This window comes from Gigantopelta aegis, chromosome 3 (assembly GCF_016097555.1).
Source record: "Gigantopelta aegis isolate Gae_Host chromosome 3, Gae_host_genome, whole genome shotgun sequence".
In the NCBI taxonomy this organism is placed as follows: domain Eukaryota; kingdom Metazoa; phylum Mollusca; class Gastropoda; order Neomphalida; family Peltospiridae; genus Gigantopelta; species Gigantopelta aegis.
This window is the reverse complement of record NC_054701.1, coordinates 84,178,300-84,204,729: the sequence shown is the minus strand read 5'-3', so window position 1 is coordinate 84,204,729 and position 26,430 is coordinate 84,178,300. Positions and strand designations below refer to the sequence as shown.

Here is a 26,430-nt window from a genome sequence, read left to right as displayed (position 1 = left end):
GTGCTTGGTGCAATGACAGGGTGAAATACGGCGGAAAAGGCAAATCACACTTGAAAAAGCATGCAAGTAAAAGCCAGCATGTCTACGCCAGCGCGTCCTCGGCCAAAGACATATCCATAATTTGGTAAAATTATTTCAGCCCTTTTTGGGAAAAGTCACTTTCATCCCTGATAAACAGCATCTCACTGTTATTCTCGATAAAATTCATCCAACTTGTTGCACTTCTGAAAATAAAAAAGACATGATTTTATATAGGAATTCTCCATTACTAAGTTCACCTGATACAGGTATAAATTACTGTTCATTGATCACTGAAAAGGAACGAATGTTTATTTCACAGTGTGTCAACATATTGTTTATTCAGTGGCTCTTACATATAGGTGTTTTAATATTTGATAATTAACCTCCAATTAACCTCTGCAGAATGAAATAAGAAACCTGTAACTGCCATACAGGCTGCCTCCTCTTGATGTTCATTTGGGAAGGCTAGTAATCCACACTCGCCTTGAAAGTTTTAGGAGAGTGACAATTTGACGACCTTGCAATAAAAAATTTAATAAACTTACTTGAAACTTCCTGGGCCTAATTTACAAAGCGTGCCTGTTTGGAGCACTGGTTGGAATGGGAAATAACCCAGAGGGTCTGTTGAAGTGGTTTGATCCTGTGACAATCTGTACAATGGGTGAATGATCTATGACTAGACAGTATCCTGCCTCACTAATATGTTCACTCTGATTCAAAATTTTAACTACATGTATTTGCATGCTACGTGCAAAATTAGTTTTAATTTTTTGGGAGGCTTTCAGCGATGTTAATTATTAGACAGTTCAATAGTGGAGAGACACTGATTTAAATTTGGATTAAAAAAAAGGGGGCTTCCAACGTGTAGCAAATCTTGCCGGAAGGGCAGTATATGCTGCTGGAAGCATGCATGGAGTCATTAAAAAATATAAATAAAATAATAATGGTGACGCTGATTTACCATACGTTTTTCCTATGTTGCAAACAGTGTTTTTCATTTGAAATATATGAAATATGATATGGCAGCATGTGGAACTGTGATACTGTAATCACATGATGTAGAACAGTCCTTGATGTAAAATTATCGGCAAGTACATAACAGATATAGGTTAGTGGTTATGTCTTTCATCTGAGATGCAGTAGTCAGGTGCTCATTGACTGGTATTTATAAACAATTAGTCTGATTCGTTGTTCCTATTTAATGTTAAGTGTTTAATTATCGTGTATAGAAAATTAGGTTTTCTTTTTTTAACAAATGATAATGGGCTGTTAAGAACGCTAGTATTTTATGATCTTTCTGTATGTTTATTGTTTCTCTTTTCAGATTATAAGATCAGAAAGGGTGAAATATTCAAGAGAATGAAAGTCACAACATTTGTTCAGCTGGTAATTATTAAGAAAGAAATAATATCATTCTATATACATGTACTGTGTTGTACCTTTCATTTTTTTTTATCACTAAACCATGATGAATAGCAGTATATTCAGCAACAAGCCTATATAAATCCATTATATTGCAAAAATAAGTACATGTATGTTATATTCAAGTAAAATATTTATAGTTTGTAAGCTACAATATTTAAAACAGTTGGCTGTTATGTCATAAGGATATGGAGACTTTATCAAATCATTTATCGATTGATGTGTTGCAGCATTTAGTTCACAGTCGACATCACTCTGTGAAATACCGAAGTGCTAAGTTGTCTGAATGTCATGATTTATTCATCAGCATGGATGACAGTTAATGAGACAGCAAGTGTAATTTTTCAGTTTGTTTGTGCTGACTTGTAGTTTGTAGCTGAACTTAGTAGATAATAAAAGTATCAAATGCTATTGAATAACTGACGTATGCAATAGGATGGAATAATTGATGGAATATCTGAAGTATGAAAAGTGATGGTGTATAAAAATTACTGATGTATGAAATGTGATGGAATAACTTAAATTAAGTATGACATAATATGGGATAATAGAAAAATAAAAACTGAAAAATGAAATCATAAGCATACTAGACAAACTGCACCCTCCTATCCCCCCCCCCCCCCCCCCCCCCCCCAGCTGAAGTAAATCCTCAAATTTGGGCAGCAAAGGTAGATATATTCAGGCAAAATAAGCAAACCTGGAAGCTTTTGACCAATGCATGTATTTCCATCATTCTACCCACAATTAGTTATAATCCAAGTAAAAATGTATAGTGATTCATTTGCAACCATATTTAACTTTTTGACAGTATTGCATATATGAATAAATATTGTTATCCAGATTCGGGCATTTCCATTTAATTCAGGCAAAAATCAGTCTGTGCCCATCCCCCACCCCGCCCCCTACAAAAATGGAAGTTTGTATGCCTATCATAAATTTTTTAAATGGAATGGAGTAACAAATGTACAATTCTGTAGCATGAGATAGCAGAAGTATGACATTGTATGACATAAACATAAAACAGGATGGAATAACAGAATTATGGGATGGGAAAACAGAAATATGAAATTAAATGGAGTAACAGAAAGGTATATTATAATAAATAATAAAATACTATATTTGCAGGTATTGCAGATTGCAGAGTATGAATATCAACAGACAAGCAGATCAGAAGGTAAAAACATTTAATTGCTCTTTCGGTATCATATAACCAATCTTTTGTTCTTTGCATAATATCATTCTGTGGTCCCTTTGAAGTCTGTAATTGAACAAAAACAAAAAAGAAATTCTGAATTTTTGTTGCCTTAAAAATATACTTTTTTCTTTATTGTCCCATAGGTTGCTCATAACAGAGACATTTGTTTTCTTTTTTTCTCACTGGTGTAATATGCAATATTATTGGATGGTTTGACACTTAATACAAGCCAAATAGTTCATCATCACAATTTTGCAAATATACATGACGAAGTACTTTAAAGAGTGCATTCCATTGTTATTCTAAATCAATTCATTATTGAAATTTTTTTAACAAATTAAAAAAAAAAAAAATTGAAAATTATTTGTGAAAATGAATAGCAATTAGTACTTGGGAAAATGTGTAAATTGATTTACATTGTTTTTGTATACATGTATGCATATTGAAAATAAAAAGATTTTAGAGAAATAAAAAAAGCTGACTGAGGTAATAAACAGAATAACAAACTCAATATGAGTTATTAACCCGTTTCCTGCCGTTGACGTGTATACACATCAAGCGTCATCACAATGACGTCACTTTGCATTGTTTTCATTTAAAAATCGTTTTCTAAATTAATTGTTGACATTTTTGTCAAAAACAAAGTAAGAAAATGTCAATAAATAGTCTTAGAATGACATATCCAAATATTTGTTAAATTGTTGTTGTACATCTTATGTTTTTTTTTTAAACAAAAAATACCCGTCAAATTGCGCGTGCTATTGTTTGTTATTGTTTCTTGTTTTTTGGTAGCAGTTTCTTTTATCTCTACAAAGTTGTCATAATATACTATTATATATGAACTACATTATGACAGTTGCATTAAAATAGAACAAGTATCACTTTTAATGCCTAAAAAAAGTTACAAACACAATCAAATAGTTGTAATCCTACGGCATAAACAGTCATCGAAAAGCGCCATTTCCCTATTTCTATTTATAAACAACAGGTCATGTGACAGCACATTTCCCGCCATACAATTTGACAGCAGTAGTATACATTGCTTGCATGTGCTGCTAACTGTTTTTATTAATAATTACAACGTGGTTACTTATACTACAGCAGACGATATTCTAACTAGCTACATGTATGTTTGCTTGAACAGTTACGTCGACTATATGATCGAATACGTACATGTGCTCGGTGTTCATCGTTGTTTTGTTGTGTGTTGTTTTTCTGCCAGTTTTTCCTTTTTCCTTTTCAACATGACATTACATTCACATTGGTATTAATCACTACTGAGTGGATATATATTTGTTTTCATTTTTTTTAAATTAATTACAAACGATAGGTGACCCATTCCCTGCACACACATCTGCAAATGTTATAAAGATAAATTAATCATCATGAGGTAAACTGTAGTTGTGTTGGATCTATTGTATTTTGATAAATTTATTAGTACCAAAATCTAAATTTCGGGCGAATACGACAGAGACATTCAGGCAAATTGAGCTGGCCTGAAATCTTTTCATCATGTACTAGTAGTTCCAACATTTCTCTCACAATACTAGTGTGTAGTGCTTTGTTTGAAACCCTATATTATATATAGCTGGTTGGCAGTAACGCTAAAACTATTAAATGTTGTTTTTTAGTTGGTGGTATTTTCGTTTAATTCAGGGACAAATTAGCCTGCCCTTCTCCCTCTCCCACCCCTACAAAACAAAACAGGATCTCGTACGCTTATGATTAGTACATCAGGCCTGTACGGTACCAATTGGTGTGGATGCATCGGGGGTATACACACCCTCACCGCGAGGTCCAATTTTTTTTCCATGCAACAGTTATCGACCGTTTTTTAGAACATCGACACGGTCCTTTTTTCGTGTTACGCAACACCCCCAAAAAATCGTGCGGTAACTATATGGACCTATATAAAATGTGAAAATTACAGTAGGATAATGGTTTGCAATATATTCAGAGTAAGTAATCACGTTTTTTATTTAAAAAATATGGTGATAATTTTTATTTTTTAAATAACAATTAAAAAGAAAAAAATTCCACGTACTTTAGCAGAGCTGACACTGTTGTGTAGGCAACAACCCGAAACATTGTTTTTGTCTCAAAAATCGTTAAACAAATTATTTAATGCAAATAAAATGTTGTATTCAGGATGTAATAATCACAAATCATAAAACGATCCTATATTGTTGATAAAAATATCAAAGAAAAATCGCAAAAAATATCAAAGTTTAGTTGAACTATATTATTGACGCTTGACCCAAATACAATACTTCGCGGGACCAACTGCCAGTGATTTCTTCTTCTTTCACTCCCTCAATAAACATGTCAGAAGAAGTTGCACAAATATAAATTCATGATTCCGATAATAATGTTTTCAAGATTTACTTGTGTGACATCTCAAGTGACCTATTTCGGTAGGGAGCACATTTTCTACGTCCGCTTGGACTACTTACTGTGCGTCACGCATAAACGTTTCATGTTTTTGACTTCTCAAAAAGTTCTTAATCAGTTGCAACTACATTTTGTGCCACACATAAATACATTCTAACCTCCCTCTCCAAGGGCCTAAGCGACAGGGCCCAAAATGAAAAAAAAGTGAAGTGGCATCAGGGCCGTAGCTAGCGGGGAGGGGGGTGGGTGGCAAAAAAATCCAGAAAGCATTATAGAAACTTAAAGAAAATTCTCTTCTTAACCGTTTAAGGAGTTTTAGACTATTAACTACTCAGTTGCCCCCCCCCCCCCCACCCCCCCAAACAAAAAATCCTAGCTACGTCCCTGGGCATAGGCCTAAGCGTACGGGCTCTCATTTTTGTTGGGGTTGCAGGCAGATTTCTGCCAGAGTTGAACGAAAATCCCTGAATCTGGATAACAACAATTATTCATATTAGCTAAATACTGCCAAACAGCAGGGCCTCAGCTAACGGGTAGAGGCAATGGTGTATGTGTTTTATTTTGTATTTAACGACACCGCTAGAGCACACTGATTTATTAATCATCGGCTATTGGATGTCAAACATTTGGTAATTTTGACATACTAGTAGTCTTAGAGAGAAAACCCCCTACATTTTTCCATTAGTAGCAAGGCATCTTTTATATACACCATCCCAAAGACAGGATAGTACATACCACAGCCTTTGATATACCAGTCATGGAGCACTGGCTGTAACGAGAAATAGCCCAGTGAGCCCGCCGATGGGAATCAATCCCAAACCAACTGCACTTTACCACTGGGCTGCGTCCCGCCCCTGGTGTGGGAGGAATGCATTGGGGGGGGGGGGGGGGGGGGGTGTTGTTAAAATAATAGAAAAATAGTTTATTGATACTGATGTTTTAAGTATGTAACCTCCCAGAAATGACCGCAAAATGGTGTCTTGCACCTTCCATGCTCATTGGTTCATTGTTTAAATCCTAGTTACAGCCCTGAACAGCTATATAGGGTTGCAAATGAATCACTACATATTTTTACATGGATTACAACTAATATTGTGTCGGAGTAAAATGATGGAAATACATCGTGAAAAGGTTTTAGGCCAGCTCATTTGCCCGAAATGCTATACCTGGATAGTATTCAAATAATATATAAAGGCAAATAGATGACCAGTGTATATAACTTTTGAATGTCCCCTAGGTGGGGATGGAGTTCACAATAGTTATATAGAAATTGCATATCCGTGACCCATTTCCTTGTGAATTTGGTCATTCTACCCTCTCCTAAAGGTGGGGCACAGGTAGGGGAAAATTAAGCCAATTGTCGTCTCCAGGAATACCATAAAAATATAAATTTTGCGAATTTCGTTAATGTCGTGTCCCTGTCCCCCCTCCCCTCAGATAGGAGACAAATTCATTAAACCATCTATCATATAGACAAATGCATTTAAACTATTATGTCTTCAGAAATACTAGACCATTTCCAACCAAATTTATTTGGAAAACCCAAAACCATAAATTTGGTCATTTTAAGCCCCCAAGGAAAATGGGTGCCCCACACTCCATGTGTTTGGTAGTTGTGGTCAGCAATTTACTCGGGTGACCATTTAGATCTATTTTGTATCATGCATAAGTGTTCAACACTTGATACACATTATGTATACGTACATATTTAATTAGGGCTCACATGTTGATGTTTGTTTCTTTGGGTTTAAAACATTTTGTAGGTGAATGGACATTTTACTTCTTTTTTTTTACAATTGTGACCATGTGAAGCACTATTGCAAGTATCTTGTGTCACAATAAATTACTGAAATGCATAAAATACTTTTTACTATTTCTATTATTCTAATGTCAATGTTCAGGGTTTCTGCCAGAGGGTATGAATGATTATAGTAAGATAGCTGCTGCTTAAAGTTTGTACATGAAATGCAGTGTCCAATTTCAAAAGATTCCTAACCCCATAGCCACCTAGTAGCGGCAGTTATGATCTGGAGTTTTCAAGTACCATCAAATTATTGATTACTGGTGTCCTTTACTTTTGACCTTATGACCCAAAAGTTGTATGCACACAGCAAATAGTTTCCAGTTTTACATACCGTACAATGGTAACAATAGTTTGCATTGGTTACCATGGTAACAGTTTCGATCTGGGTACCATGGTAACATATAGTTTTGAACTGGTTACCATGGTAACAGAATTAATAAGCTTCATATATCTTTTCTACAGGCATAGTACAAGTATGTCACTATACATTGTTGTTTTTTCTCAGTCCTTGAAAATTATATTTTGTTAGAAATTTGTTTTCTGTTATGCATTGGTTACCTTGGTAACATAATTCACAATTTTCACACTTCTCTTGTAAACAACTGGGAGCTTATTATTACATCATTATACAGTGATTTGTATTCAAATAAATTCATTTAAAACATTTCATATGGGAAACGGTTCCTATTTTTGCATTGGTTACCATGGTAACAGAATTAATAATGTTCATTTGAAAATGACAGGAAGTGAAAGGGCATATACCTTTTTTTAAATCTTGTGTCATTTGACAAAGCTATATAAAGTAATAGAGATAGTATACATATTTTTAGTGTCTATGTAATGTTGGACACAATGTCCACAAGTTACAAAAATGCGTTGATGGTAGTATGTGCATTTGACCCTATTATTCAAAAACAAAATTGGCTGTCTACTTAATTCTTTTTCTAAATCGAGTAGTATGGTTAATAGATCACACCATAGACTTAAATTAAAAGCAAAATATTAATTTTAAATTAAAGTTTTCATAATCATTAATAAAAAATGGTATATTGAAAGTTGCAGCTGTTGCCATGGTAACATAAATAATATAACTGACTATAAAATGTTAGTGTTATGTAGGTGGATATTCTTAGTATATATGTTTATAATTTTATGCTGAAATGTCAACTGATTTTAATAATATTACCAGAAATGTATAATAGTTAATGTTGGAAATTATGTTCATAATTTACAAAAAATGCGTTCATAGCCGAATGCATATCTGAGCCTATTTTTCAGAAAAACCGCGGTTGTCGACTTAATTTTTTCTTTACATCAAGCAGTATGGTTAATAAATCACAGCATAGACTTAAATTTAAAAAAAACACAAAGTTTTTAATTAAAGTTTTCATACTTATTAATGAAAATATGGCATATTGAAATTTGCAGGTGTTGCCATGGTAACACAAATAATATAACTCACTATAAAATGTTAGCGTTACGTAGGTGGATATTCTTAGTATATATATGTGTAATTTCATGCTGAAATGTCAACTGATTTTAATAATATTACCAGAAATGTATAATAGTTAATGTTGGAAATTATGTTCATAATTTACAAAAATGCGATGATAGCCGAATACGCATCTGACCCTATTTTTCAGACAAACTGCGGTTGTCGACTTAATTTTTTCTTTACATCAAGCAGTATGGTTAATAAATCACAGCATAGACTTAAATTTTAAAAAAAAGAAGAGTTTTTAATTAAAGTTTTCATAATTATTAATGAAAATATGGTATATTGAAATTTGCAGGTGTTGCCATGGTAACATAAATAATATAACTGACTATAAAATGATAGCGTTATGTAGGTGGATATTCTTAGTATATATGTGTGTAATTTCATGCTGAAATGTCAGCTGATTTTAATAATATTACCAGAAATGTATAATAGTTAATGTTGGAAATTATGTTAATAATTTACAAAAATGCGATGATAGCCAAATGCGCATCTGACCCTATTTTTCAGACAAACCGCGGTTGTCGACTTAATTTTTTCTTTACATCAAGCAGTATGGTTAATAAATCACAGCATAGACTTAAATTGAAAGAAAAATATTAGTTTTTAATTAAAGTTTTCATAATTATTAATGAAAATATGGTATATTGAAATTTGCAGCTGTTGCCATGGTAACATAAATAATATAACTGACTATAAAATGTTAGCGTTACGTAGATGGATATTCTTAGTATATATGTGTGTAATTTCATGCTGAAATGTCAACTGATTTTAATAATATTACTAAAAATGTATAATAGTTAATGTTGGACATTATCTTCATAATTTACAAAAAAGCGTTGATGATAGTATGTGCATTGCACCCTATTATTCTGAAAAAAATGGCAGTCTGCTTAATATTTTCTTTAAATCAATCACTATGCTTAATAAATCACAGCATACACTTAAATTAAAAGAAAAATAGTAGTGTTATTCATGTTTTCTTAATTATTAATGAAAAAATTGTATATTAAAATTTGCAGCTGTTGCCATGGTAACATAAATAAAATAACCATCTACAAAATGCTATCATTACGTAGGTGGATCATTATGGTATATATGGGTGTAATTTCATGTTAAAATGCCCATGGATTTTAATAAAATTACTAGAAATGTAGAACAGGTGAATATTCTTTAAATTTAGCAAAAAGAATGCGGCAGGATAAGGGTTAAATTTATGTCCCTCATGAAATAATGTTCTGACGTTATATAAACATAATTAAAATGTGATCAGTGCATCATTAAATAAAAGATTTCTTTCTTTGTTTACTTTGCTAAAGCTCAGGATAAATAAATATTATTACATTCGGGACATAAATTTGGTAATAACTTGTAGCTTGTGTATTATTGTCTATATTTCACCAGCTACAAAGTCTTCATATTCCACTTATTACTGATATTTTGGAATTTATTTGAATAATGGCTAAATCGCCCTAAATCTGAAGAAAAAAAATTACTTCATTGTTATTTAACTTACCCTAGGCTAGGAGTTTAAAATGTTTAGTCATATTAGAAGGGCTAATGATAGCAAGTGTTAGCTGAAGAGGAATGTACGCACAGTGTAAAGTTCAAGGTATGCAATCTATGTGACTCACGGTTCAACTCACCCGAGGTGGTTGTGTCATAGGATCAAACCACATCAGTGGACACTTCTCTGATTGTTTTGTTTTTCTGGCACAACCAGTGCCCCATGACTGGTGTATCAAAGGCCATGGTATGTGCTGTCCTGTTGTGGGAAAGTGCATATCAAAGATCTCTTGCTGCTAATGGAAAAATGTAGCACAAGGATTTCCTTCTGAAGACCGAGTGAAAATTACCAAATGTTTGACGTGTAATTGCTGATGATGAATAAATCAGTATGCTCTAGTGGTGTTGTTAAACAAAGCAGACTTTAATTTTAACTTTGATGGTTCAGCTGTCGCAATTGTCAAAACAAAGTTTGTTGTGTTCGTCCAGATCCTCCTGACCACCATCTGGCCGCGGGTGACCGACCGGACACAGCTGACCGGGAGGTGCAGAAGATTCAGACAAATAATTCGATGGACATACCCACATCAGCAGGGGACAGAGACGGGGCAGAGTCAAGCAGATCCACACTGCAGAGGTTTCTTATTCCTTTTTTCCTCTTCTCTCTTTTTTGTTTCTTTTATCCTGCTACCCCCTTTGATTTCTGTCCTTTGAATTCCATCTTATTTCTTGGCCCATTTGGGCCCCATTCAAAGAAACGAAAGGACTAAAATCATCTAAGTGCATAATGTAGCTATGCACTTAAGGTGATCTTAGGGCTAAGATCGCCTTGTGAAACGGGGCCCTGGCAGCCCCTCCTATCTTTCAACTTCTACCGCTGTCCATCTCCACATCCTAGTCCTTGTCTCTCCAACTACGACAGGTGTTTGTCTTGTCTGACCATCCGTGCCAGACACCTGCCATTTCCCATCAGTTTTAGCTGTGGGCATAGTCTGTCCACTTCAGAGTGTTCAGTGGTTACTTCTGGTTTGTTATTTTAAGTCAACTCATTTGTAGCAATGAATCTGATAGGACCTCGACTAAAATCTAACATGATAGTAAAACCCAGATTTTATTGGCCACAATGTTTTCAAGTTACATCATAACTTAATTAAAAAACATTTATATATAAAATTGTCATTTTATCTGTGATTAAAGTATTATTACATGACATTAACTTTTATTGTTATTACATTGACTGTGGTGAATGTATTTTAAGGATTGTCTGTTATTTCTTTTACATTCATCGGGGTATGAACAAAAAATATCATTCGCAAACTGTGAATCGGCGAAGCCGTTCTCACATAAGTTTGCAGATTTTTTTTTTGTTCATACCTAGATGAGCATAAAAGAAATGACAGACAATACTTATAATTAAATTTGAATGATACTTTCTGATAACACTAAAACTTCATACTTTATTTGGAATTACTTTTGGTTCATAAACATTAACGCTCAATAAGACAACTTGCTCATATAAAGTGGCATCATTAGATATGACATTCCCTGACATAATTTTTACATTCATCGAGAATTGAACAAACTTCTGTTGCAACGTCTGGACCAATGGGATGACATTATGTTGTAATAAATATAATGGAAATTTAATTATTACTATGTGATGTTGAAATTTCAGTGTTATACGAGGTGTAGGCGAGATTGACGTGAATGCACCCCCACCCCCACCCTCACAGCCATTTGTAGATGATACATGTCCGTATCTGCTACTTGACGTCCGTGACAACGATGCATACCATCAGTGCCATATTATTACTGGTATGTTGTTAAAATATCATCCTAAGGTTTAGACTGAGTGCTGTATTATTGCCAGTATGTTTCAAATTAAATGATGTTATCTGCTCATTGTGCATATTATAATTATTTTGATGGGGATGGGGTAAGTTAACAAATATAATCTAAAAAGCCACACACAATGGTGCTTGGTGTTTTATAAAATAAAACTAGTCCATTCATGACTTGTTAAGAATTAAATGTAGTATTAAATTGCTTGTTCTTAAACAATAATGCATTGATGATGCTTCTGTCATTGAAATATTGAAAGACTTTCTATAGGGATTTGTTTAATGATTGTAGATGCATGCATATAACTGTTTGAAAATATATGGTGTAATTTTAAAAAAGAGTATTGTTTACCAAAAAGTGTATCAGAAAGAGAGAGAGGAATCTTTGTACATGCCCCTATACCACTGGAGTTTCAGAAGTGATCAGAAGTGAAATTACAATAAAATATGTGATATTTATGAGGTACATAGTTAAAATAATGCTTCCACAATGTTTTGTTTCAAAGAAATTTTGTTTTGATACCATCTTTTATATATATACTCTTCAAAAAAAGAAACGCAAAAGGGTACAAATGGGTTATAACTCCGATTTTATGTTTCCTACCGGTTCATGCTTTGTGAATATAAGGTCATTGCATGTCCCAAACACATTCCCACGGTTACATTCGATAAAACGCAGCTACTGTACAATAAAGTTCCAAAATGTGAATATTCGCAAAAACGCAGCCACGTGCAAACCATGTCACCACTGCACGTGCGTTGTCTGCACGTGCAACATGAACACCGACAGTATAAAAGTGCAGGGTGTTCGCTTGCCTGGCCTCTGTATCTGGCAGTTGACAATCCAGGACATGCCACGTCTCAGTGAACCGCAGAGAAACAATGCCATCGGCCGACTAGACGCAGGCGAATCCAGAACGGCCGTTGCCAGGGCATTCCATGTGTCCCCAAGCACCATCTCCAGACTGTGGGACCGTTACCAGCAACATGGATCAACACGTGACCTCCCTAGATCCGGTCGACCACGGGTCACTACCCCCGGGCAGGACCGCTACATCCGGGTACGCCACCTTCGGGAACGATTGACTACTGCCACCTCCACAGCCGCAGCAATACCAGGTTTGCGCAGGATATCCGACCAGACCGTACGGAACCGCCTACGTGAGGTAGGAATTCGTGCCAGACGTCCAGTTCGAGGTGTCATCTTAACACCACAACACCGTCGACTCCGACTGCAGTGGTGCCAGATTCATCGACAATGGCCTCAACTGCGATGGAGACAGGTGTGGTTCAGTGACGAGTCCCGATTTCTGCTCCGACGTCATGATGGAAGATGTCGCGTGTATAGGCGTCGTGGTGAACGTTATGCGGCAAACTGCGTGCAGGAAGTGGACAGATTCGGCGGGGGTAGTGTCATGGTGTGGGCAGCCATCTCACACACTGGCAGAACTGACCTGGTCCACGTGCAGGGCAACCTGAATGCACAGGGCTACATTGACCAGATCCTCCGGCCACACATCGTTCCAGTTATGGCCAACGCCAACGCAGTGTTCCAACATGACAACGCCAGGCCTCACACAGCACGTCTCACAACGGCTTTCCTACAGAACAACAACATTAATGTCCTTCCTTGGCCATCGATATCACCGGATTTGAACCCAATTGAGCATCTATGGGACGAGTTGGACCGACGCCTCCAACAGCGACAACCACAGCCCCAGACCCTGCCCGAGCTGGCAGCAGCCTTGCAGGCCGAGTGGGCCACCATCCCCCGGGACGTCATCCGTACTCTGGTTGCTTCAATGGGCAGGCGGTGCCAGGCAGTTGTCAACACATGCAGAGGCCACACCCGGTATTGACTCCAGATGACCTTGACCTTGGTGGTGTGTCCTATCACTTACTCACAATGGACTAGAGTGAATTGTGAACAATCCTGCAACATTTGGTAATTATCGGACTCGCCATTCAATAATTAAATCAATTCTCCAAATGTTACGACAATGTGGTTTTGCGTTTCTTCTTTTGAAGAGTATATATATATTTTTTTTTTTTATCTTTTACAGCAAAGGTCTACCCATCTGCCATGCTAGCCAGATCTGTAAATTATGAAACAAAAGATATGCTGTCATATGTATCCTTGATTCAAAGAGAGGTGTTTTAGTTCTAAAATGGTGGTGGGAAAAGTGAAGACTTTTACCTAATTTAACTTTGTTTCTACATTAATATATTGATACTGCCAGATTATTGAAGAAAAATATTCACTTTGTTCTTTTATAAATTATCATTGCCATGTTTGGTCTATTCCGTCAAATTAATGGCCTCTTTGTTTATAAATTTAACTTTCACTGTTTCATCCTTAATGATGGCTTCAGAAAAATCAGCCAGGAAAGATAATACTCATATACGATGAAGACGAAAAGATAGCACCTAAAGTGTGTACCACCCTGATACAGCGAGAGTACGACAACATATTTCTACTGTCTGGAGGTTTGTACTGAGTTATAGTTCACAGTAATTCTACTGTTAAAGCTGCAATCTCTGATATACTTGTATTATTTACAAGCGAGAGTACGACAACATATTTCTACTGTCTGGAGGTTTGTACTGAGTTATAGTTCACAGTAATTCTACTGTTAAAGCTGCAATCTCTGATATACTTGTATTATTTACAAGCGAGAGTACGACAACATATTTCTACTGTCTGGAGGTTTGTACTGAGTTATAGTTCACAGTAATTCTACTGTTAAAGCTGCAATATCTGATATACTTGTATTATTTACAAGCGAGAGTACGACAACATATTTCTACTGTCTGGAGGTTTGTACTGAGTTATAGTTCACAGTAATTCTACTGTTAAAGCTGCAATCTCTGATATACTTGTATTATTTACAAGCGAGAGTACGACAACATATTTCTACTGCCTGGAGGTTTGTACTGAGTTATAGTTAACAGTAATTCTACTGTTAAAGCTGCAATATCTGATATACTTGTATTATTTAACCATCTGGAATAGATCATAAAATGTTTGTTTCTCCTTTACAAAGTAAAAAGGTGAGATTTAGGTATTACTTTTCCGATAGCAGCAGTTATGGCAACATATTTTGCGTAAAAATTTCCCTATCATGATAAAGTTCTTTGTTTTTCCTGGGTTTTTTTAGAGCAGGGTTGATTCAAGATTTCTTGTGTTTAACACATAACCCAAATTAGTAAACAACTTGACGGTCATATTATGGTATGACGTCCGTCCGTATATACGTTTGTCATTGACAATTCATATAGGATCATCAAACCTTGCATGCAAGTACAACTTGGGATAGCAACCTACTTTTGATTGGCATATCATGTACCTTACCAGTACTCCTTTTTAAATATTAAATAACTGATGAATTTATTTTTCTTCCAGGTTTAAAAGTTGCCTATCGATTATTTCCTGAAAGTTTAATTACCGGCATGCCTCCTTTGTCAGTGACAGAGAAAAAGGAAAAACCAAAAGAAATTGAGCCTGCAAATAAAAAACACTTTGAACAGTCAGATTACGATGGTTTAGAAATGTATCTAGATAACGCACTGAAAGACAATCGAATTGGAAGTAAGTATATATAATATCTTTTATTGGATTTATGATGCCCTGCTGACTTGATAAGCAGAATGTTAGTTGCCAGTATTGCTATTTTTTATTTTTATAAAAGATAAGGGTAGCACTGAATGAGTAATGCTTTTTTTTTTCTTTTTTCTTTTTTATAATTTCATTTTGGGGTAATTTATATAATTGTACAGTGAAACCCATGTAAAGCAGACACCCATGGGACCAAGTGAAAAGCCTGTTTTTAAGGGGTAACCAGTCTAAAAAGGTTATTTTCTGGACTGATATTTAAAAAGGGACTCAAAAAGATCCGGTTTTGAGGGAGTTCCAGTTTACAGAGGGTCCGGTTTATATATATTTGTGTGTAGCATAGCAAACCGTTTTTGTGCTAAATTTGAGACTGTTATACATCAATAAACTCAATATTGCAAGAAAAACATATTCTTATAATGTATTACTGAATATTTTGGTTCTATTCATTATACCACTTTCCTTTTGGTAGGAGCAGAATGACAAATTAGTCGGAACAGACTTTATTTTCACTCATTCTCGGTGACACACAGTAACTGGTGTCTTGATGCACCTGTTGCAAGAACATATTGAATGATCTCCCTTTAATTTCATTCCCTCTTGATGTTGTAAAAATATAAATAAAATTTTAATACATATCTGTGTGTTTGGTATTTTTTATGCAGGGAACATTTTGTTTTCAAAATGTTGATTAACCATATTTTTAGTCAATTGAAAATTGATTAGCAACTACTACTGTTTAATGTTTTAAAATTGTGTAGCGATCTCTGAAACTTGCATAGCGAATCGCGAAAAATGTTTTCCCTGTTATGACATTATTTTCAGCTGTATCATGTGTACAAATTGAATTACTTCTCTTTTATTTGATTACCTCTTGATCCTGTATTAATTGGATTTGAATTAAGATTACTTTATAATTAATGCTAAATGAACTGAATATGGATCCGATCTGTTTTTATATTAGTTATTTTCAGCTGCTTGATGAATGTCACTGTTTGTATTGCAGGTCGGTTATCTCGACAGACTGCAAGTCACGTATCTGTGTGTGTATTGTATTGATGAGTGTCACTGTTTGTGTTGCAGGTCGGTTATCTCGACAGACAGCAAGTCGGACATGCAGTGTAACAACACAGAAATCCTCCGTATCAGACATGTCTGTCACAGAGAGACCGCCGTTCAAATGCTAGGTAATCACTTTTATAACATGATATGACATTTCTTTTCAATATCACCTGTCCTCAAACTGTAAGACATCCGTTCAAATGCTAGGTAATCACTTTTATAACAGATGCTATATATTACTGATAGACAGGTGTTGCGACATACATTTTACTCATATAAAGATGTTCTTTCAATGCTAGGTAATCACTTTTATAACCGGTGCTATGGCATATATTTTATTGGTAGGAAGATCTCTATTCAACTGCTGAGTAACCACTTTTATATCATATGCCAGGACATATATTTTACTGATAGGTAACCACTTTTATAATGCATGGTATGATATATCTATTTTACTAATGGAAAGACCTCCATTCAAATGTTAGGTAACCACTGCATTTATGCCAGGGTTTTTTCATACACCAGTTCTCTGTTGAAATGATAGACTATGTTCTGTGCTTCTAATACAGGTAAACCAGCTTTTGTACATTGTGTTTCTTGTTTTAGGTCCTACTTGACAACTTCATCCTGTTTCCGTCCTGTTGACATGTGACGTCCATTTCTTCTCAAGCCCAATCCATCTATGCCTGACTTGCCCAGAGTTATATTTGGGGGACTTTGTGCTGTGCAGTATAATACCAGATCAGATGTCTGTCCTATTTCACGTTGTTAATACAACTAATTAAATGATATTACTGTTAATGCACAATATGTGCCAGATGAATTGTTATTCGGTTTAGGTGGAAGAAATTTATATATAATCTAATTTTGAAAAACTGTGTAAATTTGTAAATAGAATTTTAGTCAGGAGAAAGTAGTGGTCAGTGAATTTTGGGTTGAATTTATTTAAGACCCTCAACTTTTGTTAGAGCTTTCCAATTCAACCAGAAATATAACAAAAGTTGAGGGTATTGTACAGTAATGACAGAGCTTTCCAATTCCACTAGAAATATGTCATTATTGTACAATACTCAATTACTGGTTGGGGTTTTTTTGGGGGGTGGGGGTGGGGGGTTTCTTTTTAACATATTGAATTGTCTGGGGAAATATTAAAATTCAGGAAAATTCAGGTGAATTCAAGGATATGTTGTTGCTTGCAGGGAGTAGGACCACTAAAGAAGAATTTTGATATCTCTGATGACATAAATGGCTTACAAATGACAATATATTATTCTTGTTAATAATTTTTCTGTCCAATCACTCCATTGCTACCTTACCCCTCAACAACAATTTTTGTAAAGTTAAAAAATTCCGGTTTTATGGAAAATCTTTGTGCAGCCATTTTCTCATACAGGACAGGATGTTTAAAGACATAGAGTTTATCCAGTTCTCAGTAAGATATTGTGATATGCGGAGGAATCTGAGTATAATTTGGTAAAGTGACATTACTGCCTTTTCCATGGAGATTTTCTTTTTATTATTGATGTTTCTTACTGGTGTGCCCAAAACCTTAGTGGTATGGGGGCATGTTAAAAGGTACTCTCACTCTCACTCTCTCTCTCTCTCTCTCTCTCTCTCTCTCTCTCTCTCTCTCTCTCTCTCTCTCTCTCTCTCTCTCTCTCCGTCTCTACCCCCCTCTCTCTCTCTCTCTCTCTTTTTTACTGGCAATATTGCTGTTAAGGTAAAAAGTTACAATACAACATACAAAATGAATTTGGCAAATGTATTTGACTACAAATGCAGCAGCAAGGTAATTATTCAAGAATGAGCATGGTTAATAAGCCCTAGTTTTATGGCTTTTTTTTTTAAAGGGGTTTAGAATTTTTTTTATTTAACTATATATTTTGAAACACAATTTTTTCTATTGCTAACAGTATTTTTAGTCTAGAGTAGATTATATCTCCCTAAAAGGGTGATGTATATATACTTAAAGGCATTTGAGGTTTGTTTTTGGGTCTCCCACCCATCATTATCTATACCAGGGTCCTGCTTTATGAAGCGATCTTAGTGCTAAGATCACCTTAGGTACATACAGTAGCTAAGATTGCTCCATAAAACAGGGCCCTGAGGCCTAATTCACTAAACTCTCGCAACTTTGCGATCTCGCAGCGCAATGCTAAAAGACTTGCAAAGAGGATGCTTTGTCTAGCAGAGCCTAAGAGAGCTTTATGAATTGGGGCCCCAGGGGCCTAATTCACTAAACTCTCGCAACTTTGCGATCTCGCAGCGCAGTGCTAAAATACTTGCAAAGAGGATGCTTTGTTGTCTAGCACAGCCTAAGAGACCTTTGTGAATTAGGCCCCAGGTATGTAACTTGCAGACATAGGCACAGTCTTTAATGATAGTTTGTCATTATCACTGAAGTGTTTTGTCATTACAGTAATACCCAAGACTTTATTTGTACTTCACTTATTATCTGTGCTATCTTCATGAATTTGACTATGTTTGTAAACAGAATTTTATTCACAATTTAACTTATCATTAACAAAACACTCTTAAGATTGTTGTTTATTTATTATATTTATGTTTTACAAAAGTATTAAATATTTGTGTTTTATGTGTCGGTCAAACATTTGTCTTTTGTCAGGTAACTAGAACAGTTTGTAATATCAAAATATATATGGACTGAATTCACAAAGTCTGGTTTGTTTGGGTTTTTGAAACACGGGTTTAAACATTTTAAGTGTACGTAGTTACATGTGCAAGACAAAAACAGGCTTTGTAAATTCAGACTTGAATGTTTAGTTCTCACCACTGTTATGATCACTTGTAGGTAGCAATATATCAAACACATGTAGCATTTCATTAAAACACGATTCCCAGTCTGGAGCTCCACGCGGTAAGACGTGTTTGTTTCGCTTGTGCACACTGCACGTGCTTTCGTGTGCTCGACTTGGGGTCCTTCATTTCGTTGTTTTTGTCAGCGAAATGAAGTTTTCTACTGAGATGTATGCGGCCATTAGAACTGATTGAACGCTGGAACGCTTCTCGTTTCGACAGTCTGCACCACCAGGTTGGATTCTTTTTCAGCGAGATTCCTCGCCTCCACGTTTTTCTCCGTCTGACTATGTTGACTTGTTTTTTCGTGACTCGTATGACGGCCATTCTGTAGAACGCCACGGTTGTTCGTGTTTAGTCTCTACATGTCCGAGCCTGTCCTAGCAGCACTGGAAGATTGACCGCCCCACTCTAAGAAGAAATAGGAAGCGGGGTCGGCCCCTACTACTCTTTTTCTAGACTTTACATTGTTTTATAGTGATACCATCTCGTATCCTCCGGAGTCGGGCCCGTCCGCACCACTATACCAACCCATGACGACTGGACTATACCCTAGTCTGATACTCTACTCGTTCAGATGGATCCGGCTTCTCAAGATCTGTATTTCAGCACAGCACTACACCTTCAACGTCTATCGACTGTCAATCTAGGGGTTTTCTTGACGGGATGCAACCCATCTCGTCCCTTTAAGCTGTGCACCCAAACGGCCTTAACGAGGCCACTCGCGTGGACATATCGGTCGGACTTTAAACGTTTAGATCTGCGTTCAAAATTTTATGTCGAAATTACTTCTTTTTTGTAATATTATTAAATAGTCCGATCCTCTCTTCTTTCTCTTATTTAATTTTGGACTGTCCTTCTAAAATGCTCCAAATTATATAAATATTCGGCCGAGCAGTCAATTCTTTTTTATTTTTGGCTTGTAACCTTTTTCTTTTTTTTCTTTAATTTATTAACTTTTTTTACTAAGTGCTATTTTCAAAATTCTGCCCATTTCCCCCCCCCCCCCCCTCCATCCCGAGTCAGGCCACTGATCTTATCGGAGGTCGGACTCGGGATGGGCGTGTTCGAAACCCTAGTGGTATATGGGCACGTTAAACTAGTTATCATCATCATCATTAAAACACTACAAATCTTTATCTTAAGCAGAACATTAAATACTGCCTCTTCTGCCATTGGTGAGAAATGTGACAGGACTTCATGTCGTAAAATGTTGTTTGATCTGGCCAGTAATTTGAACTAATATCCAGTATACCAGGTACTGTTGTGCTTAAAACGTGTGTGGAATGCCAATCAAATTAATATGACAATTTTTGTGACAATTTCTCTTTCAAAGCTAAAACTAATAGGAAAACACTTAATTTTCTGTGATTTAAGGTTGAGGGGTTGTAGTATTTATGTCTCTGGTGTATATATGTTGATTGAAGCATTGCATGTTCCAGCTTTAGCCACGTGTTACTAAATTGCCATCTGTGGGTTTTGATTTGGTGGTGAACACATGGACTGTTAATATTAAAATCTCTTCTAAAATATTTGTCTAGTATTTTAACCTTTTGTCACATTTCCTTTTTACCTTCTTGTCTTGTATTGTGAAGGAAACTAATTGATATAATGTAACAGCTGTTGGTTAAGTCACATAGATGTGTTGGAAGGAAACATAACAGGTATGAAACAAATCTGTTGTTTTATTGTTGTCATTGTTTGTTGATTCATTCACGAAGTGTCCTTTCACTGAAACTATTGATGCTCGTCCCTTTCCCATAAACATGAAGCCATAATACTGTTAAAAATACTTTATCTCAAAGTTTATTTTTGTAAAAAAAACAAATTGGTGTTTTGGTAGTAAGGTACTGTGAACCTATGGCATGTATGTGAAGTCATTGGTCATTTCAGGGAAGGACTGTGGCATCAGAAGTAGACTCATAGCCAGGGGAAGTCTGGAATAATGTATTTTGGGGGGGTCAACAATATTAGGCCTCTGCAAATTGCGAGAGCGATAGTTTCGTTCGCGTATTGCTCGCATGGGTATAGTTTTGCATGACCTGTTTTTTTATTCGCGCACTGAATTTGTGGCATCATTTGAATGGTTGTGGTGGGTTGCATGAGGGTGGGATGGGTTGCCCGAGTTTGTTTTTTGCGTAACCCATAAATGGTTTACGCAGATTTGTAATTCTCTGAGGCCTGTTTATGATTGATAGGTACTTGGTTTGCATCAGTGCATCATCTTCCACTTGGGAATAGAAAATTGTAGTCACTACACTGCCTTCTCTTTCACTAACCATTAACCCCGTGTGTGCCTAGGACAGCATGCTTTGACCTTAATTAGATATAATAATTTTTAAAAAACAAAAGAGTTAAAATGAAATAAAATCGGAGCACTTGGGACTGTTAATTCACATGAAGGCCCAGTAATGCTATCAATCTACCTCTAATTGTGTGAAAACAAACATTATATTACTTACCCTTAAATTATTTTCTGGCAGAAAGCTTGAGCATTTAGTTTGTATATCTTTATGGAGTCTAGACCCTAATATGAAACATGGTCAAAACTCTTTGATTTCCATGTAATCTCTTCCCAGTCTGACATCTATCTTTCAACTTCTTGTGCTATCCATCTCCACAAACCAGTCCTCGTCTCTCCAACTGAAACGTGCTTGTCTCTTGTGCCATACACCTGCTACTTCCCCATCACTTTTTGCAATAACATATTACAAGCATAACATTTGTGTTTAGACCTTATTGTCTTTGTGTACTGGTACATGTATTATTTATATTTGACATGTTGACATGATTTTTTTAAAACTAAAATTTTGACAAAGAGATCTGATTCCATGCTTATAAAACTTAACATTCAGACTTGAGACTTTAGAGAAGTTTCCTGACCTAGAGTGCATGCTATTTGTTTGGACAAGACAGTATTAAAAGTCCCTGAGTCTACAATTTAAAGTTTTATAAGCATGAGACCAGGGTTTGTCTCATTCATTGGGGATTGTGGACTTGGTGCTGTCTCGGTATGTTGTGTCATTTTGATTTTGTCTTAACTGAATTTTGTATATTATATTATGGTTCCTTTTGGTGTTAAAAATTAAAATAAATATATCTATATATATATATATATATATATATATATATATATATATATATATATATATATACACAGTAAAACCTCTCAAAACTGGACCCTCTGTTAACCGGAATTCTCTCAACACCGGACGTTTTTCATGGTCCCTTTTTAAATATTTGTGCAGAAGAGAACTTCTGTAAACCGGATACCTCTTAAAACCAGAATTGTTACTTGGTCAGGAGGGTGTCCAGTTTAGAGGAGTTTCACTGTGTGTGTGTTGAGTATATATATATATATATATATATATATATATATATATATATATATATATATATATATACTCATTGACCAAATAAAGTACTTGGCAGATAGACCAATTTTTTTAATTCCTAAGAAACACGTTTTCAAAATAGATTATTGTAATTATTTTCACATAGTGTCACCAAAATCAACCAGTCCATATTTTATCTGCATACATGTTTTTTCATGTGAATCTGTACAATTTTTACAATACTGTTGGTGCGTATTGTTATTTGTGTAGTGGTTTATGAACCGTACACTACAATACTGTTTACGTCAATGTTGCGCTCAACATTTGTATCACCAATGTTATTTTCATTAAATATTGCAATAAAATAATCTGTCACATTTGTGTATGGGTTGTGGTTTAGTTGCATTGATGTCACTCAAAAAGTGGTGATGTTGGTTTTTTTTATAATGTTGATGATCAATGATTATTTAAAATTAAAACTGTTTTCAAGATTCACAATATACTGTGCAAAATGAATTGGGGATTGTAATATATGTATGGATTAAAAACCCTGCATATGATCAATATGGAAAGACACCTCTTTGTTCCAATTTCTTGTGTAAAAGAAGGGTTTCTAACATAAGCAATGTGGGCCATACTCCCACCACCACCATCACATCTCTCTATTATGATTGCTTGCCACCCATAGCTCAACTCACAAATTGTGTTTGACCCTCTCCCCCATCCCTATAAATTCTTGGCTACGCTAAGTAAGATATGTGTATAGTAATAGGTTGTGTAAGCAAGTTTAATTATTAAACTCTTACAGATGCTCGTAAATTTGACATTTTGTTAGTTTTTGTCTCTGGTAGTTGTGAATGTCTGTCTGAAGATGTGAGGCCAAAGATCAGATGGTTTATTGAGTATAGGTGATTTTTGTTTCCTTTCATCAAATTGGGTTCGAAGCATGCTGTCCTGAGTACATACAGCAGTTTTCTGGGCTATCTGTCCAGGACATTGGGTTAAAGGTTACTTGCTAGTGCTTAGTCGGAGAGAAATGGGTGTAGTGACTTTTCACCTTCCTACTGAGCCATTCATACCCGCTCTGGGAGGGGAGGGAAGGGGGCTAGTATTGGAATTCGAACCCAATATCTACCAGCCAATAAGCACTACATCAGCGAGGCCGTTTGAAGTATTAATTTTGTGTTTCAATAAGAGGTTCCTTCTGAAAGTTCTGTAATATATTTGCTTTACATTGTGTGGGGTGAGACGTAGCCCAGTGGTAATGTGTCGGCCCGATGCCTGTGGTCGGTTTCGGTTTGGGCAATTTCTCGTTCCTGCCAGCGCAGCACGACTTTTATATCAAAGGCTGTGGGATGGTGCATATAAAATATCCCTTGCTACTAATGGAAAAAATGTAGCAGGTTTCATCTCTTAACATTACTATATGTCAAAATTACCAAATATTTGACATCCAATAGCTGATGATTAATAAATCAATGTGCTCTAGTGATGTTAAACAAAACATTTGGGTTTTTTTACACTATCATTGTTACATTGCTAGCTTTTAAACATATCACCAAGAATGCGATATGTCACTGTATCTGGAGACTACAACAGCTGTCGGCGTGGACAGCCCAGTTTGGACCTGAGCCGAGACCAGCTTAAGACAGCGAGTCCCAAATCGGTTGTACAAGCAGCAAAACGTGTCTTTGCCTCGCCGCCATGTTTGTCTTCAATTATTGCCCAGTACGTCTGGGTTAGACATGCGGAAAACGCTGTGCATGTAAACAGACACATGTCCGTGTTCTGCCTCATCCTTCCTAAACCAGTGTAAACTTCAGCTTGTGAATATCTCTCGTCGTTTTTTTTCAACTGCTCAAGAGTAAATTTAGATTTTGTTAGCAAATGAGTGTCCATGCATGTATTGCAACACTTGAGATTAACACCATATTATATAAAGTATATGGAAAACTACAGCAGTGTGAGTGTGTTGTTCTGTCTGTGGAAAAGTACACATACAAATCCTTTGCTGCTAATATATTTTTTTTTAGCGGGTTTGATCTAAGACGACGAGTCAAAAATTAACAAATGTTTGACATCCCAAAACCGAGTGGTAGGCCTACTGTATCATTAAACAAAAACAAACTTAACTTTTGGTATTTTAACTCCTAAGGGCGGGATGTAGCCCAATGGTATTTGGTCGCAAGATACGTGGTCTGTCTGGGATCGATTCCCGTCGGTGGGCCAATTGGGCTATTTCTCGTTCCAACCAGTGCATCACGACTGGTATATCAAAGGCCGTAGTATGTGCTATCATGTGACTGTGTTTTTGGAATGATGTATATAAAATATTCTTTGCTACTAATAGAAAAATGTAACAGATTTTCTCTAAAACTACGAGTCGAAAATTATTGAATATTTGACGTCCAATAGCCGATTATTAAATATCAATGGCTCTAGTGATTTCGTTAAACAAAAACAAACAACTTTTGGAATTTTAACTTCTACTACTTGGTTCAGTGTGGTAGCGTGATTGAACCATAATTGGAAATGAGAATAAAAATCGAGTTATTACGAACGAAACCCCTTATCCCTCTTGAATCTTGGACACAAGACAGACGTGCCTGGAACCTTTGAGGTAATACTAATAGTTCCGAGCCAAGCCTTTTCAAACTATCAGCTACCCAACATCACAGAACGATCGCTATTCTGGATCACGAAAAACAAAAGACGCGTAGGCCTACTTGTCAAGAACATACTCCTTTATCCTAGAATGATCAGATGAAGTCATTACAGTTTTGTGGATTGAATATAACGGATAGAATGCCTTTAAGGGACAGTCGAGTTTTAAGCTGTTATCGACTAACAGAGACTTTTTAACGACTAATTACATATCAAATATATTTTTCTGCATAAAATATTAGTGGCTGTATATTAAACGTGTTTCTGATCGTTCTAGTATTTGTACTAGGTTAAATTTCATTTTATAATTATTTGAAGACAAAATCCAGTTTGGACTTCTTTCAAATATTAAGACGACCAGAAACACATTGAATATACAGACACTGATATTCTAAACAAGAAAATATATTTAATGCGTATTTTTAGACGTTAAAAGATTTTATTAGTCGGAAACATCTTACAATGCAGGAAACTCCAGTCCCTCTAATAAGTATAAGTAGACATCACGAGCACGCTACTGTCCGTTGCATTTGTCCCATCTTATTACCGTAGATGGAAACAGATTTTGCAAATGTTGGCTGTGGGCCTACTTACGACGGGTTCCTACCGTACGTTTCAAATAAAAAGCAAATACCTGATTCAACACATCCAATATATATTTCATTTGTTCAACTTACATAGGCAGTGGCGGATCCATAAAATCCATTTAGGGGTGGGGGGGGGCAGTGACATGAGGTGGAATGCCAAAGGAACTTTGGGGGAGGTTTGTAGGGGGATCGTAAAATAATGAAAACTAATATATAATAAAATTATAACTATCGCAAAACTTAGGGGGGGGGGGGGCCTCGGACCCATGTCCCCCCCCCCACCTAGATCCGCCTCTGATAGGGTTGAGTTATATTTAGTATTGTAAAACATCACCTTTGCATAAATAAATACAAAACAAAACAACGCTATTTTAAACAGTTGAATTTATTTGCGAGAAGTCAAAACAAATGTATCAAAACGCATCCTTTGGTGCCATAAACCATAATATACAATGTATCATCACATAAATTCGCCATTGCAAACTTCAATACATAATGTCATTTACAAACATGACATTTTGTATTTATTATATTACTATATATTTATCTTACGTCATCGTTATGACATAAAAATTAAAGAATATTATCTTTTTTACTTTAAAAAAAGAAGAAGGATATTTGACAACACCACAGCACGAACAAAAATATTGGCTTGTGGGTCATTTAAAGAAATT

General features: G+C 35.7%; 1 protein-coding gene across 1 annotated transcript in view; it reads left to right on the top strand.

The window, feature by feature from the left end:
- LOC121369201 (centrosomal protein of 41 kDa-like) overlaps positions 1-18,951 on the top strand; it is a 40,615-nt gene extending 21,664 nt beyond the window's left edge. The window contains exons 4-12 of the mRNA XM_041494123.1: positions 1,346-1,407; positions 2,569-2,617; positions 10,327-10,474; positions 11,513-11,652; positions 13,742-13,809; positions 14,051-14,165; positions 15,082-15,267; positions 16,375-16,478; positions 16,960-18,951. Coding sequence (XP_041350057.1) covers positions 1,346-1,407; positions 2,569-2,617; positions 10,327-10,474; positions 11,513-11,652; positions 13,742-13,809; positions 14,051-14,165; positions 15,082-15,267; positions 16,375-16,478 — 872 coding nt within the window. The 3' untranslated portion in view covers positions 16,960-18,951. The remainder of the gene's footprint in view (positions 1-1,345; positions 1,408-2,568; positions 2,618-10,326; positions 10,475-11,512; positions 11,653-13,741; positions 13,810-14,050; positions 14,166-15,081; positions 15,268-16,374; positions 16,479-16,959) is intronic.
- Positions 18,952-26,430: the final 7,479 nt, after the last annotated feature.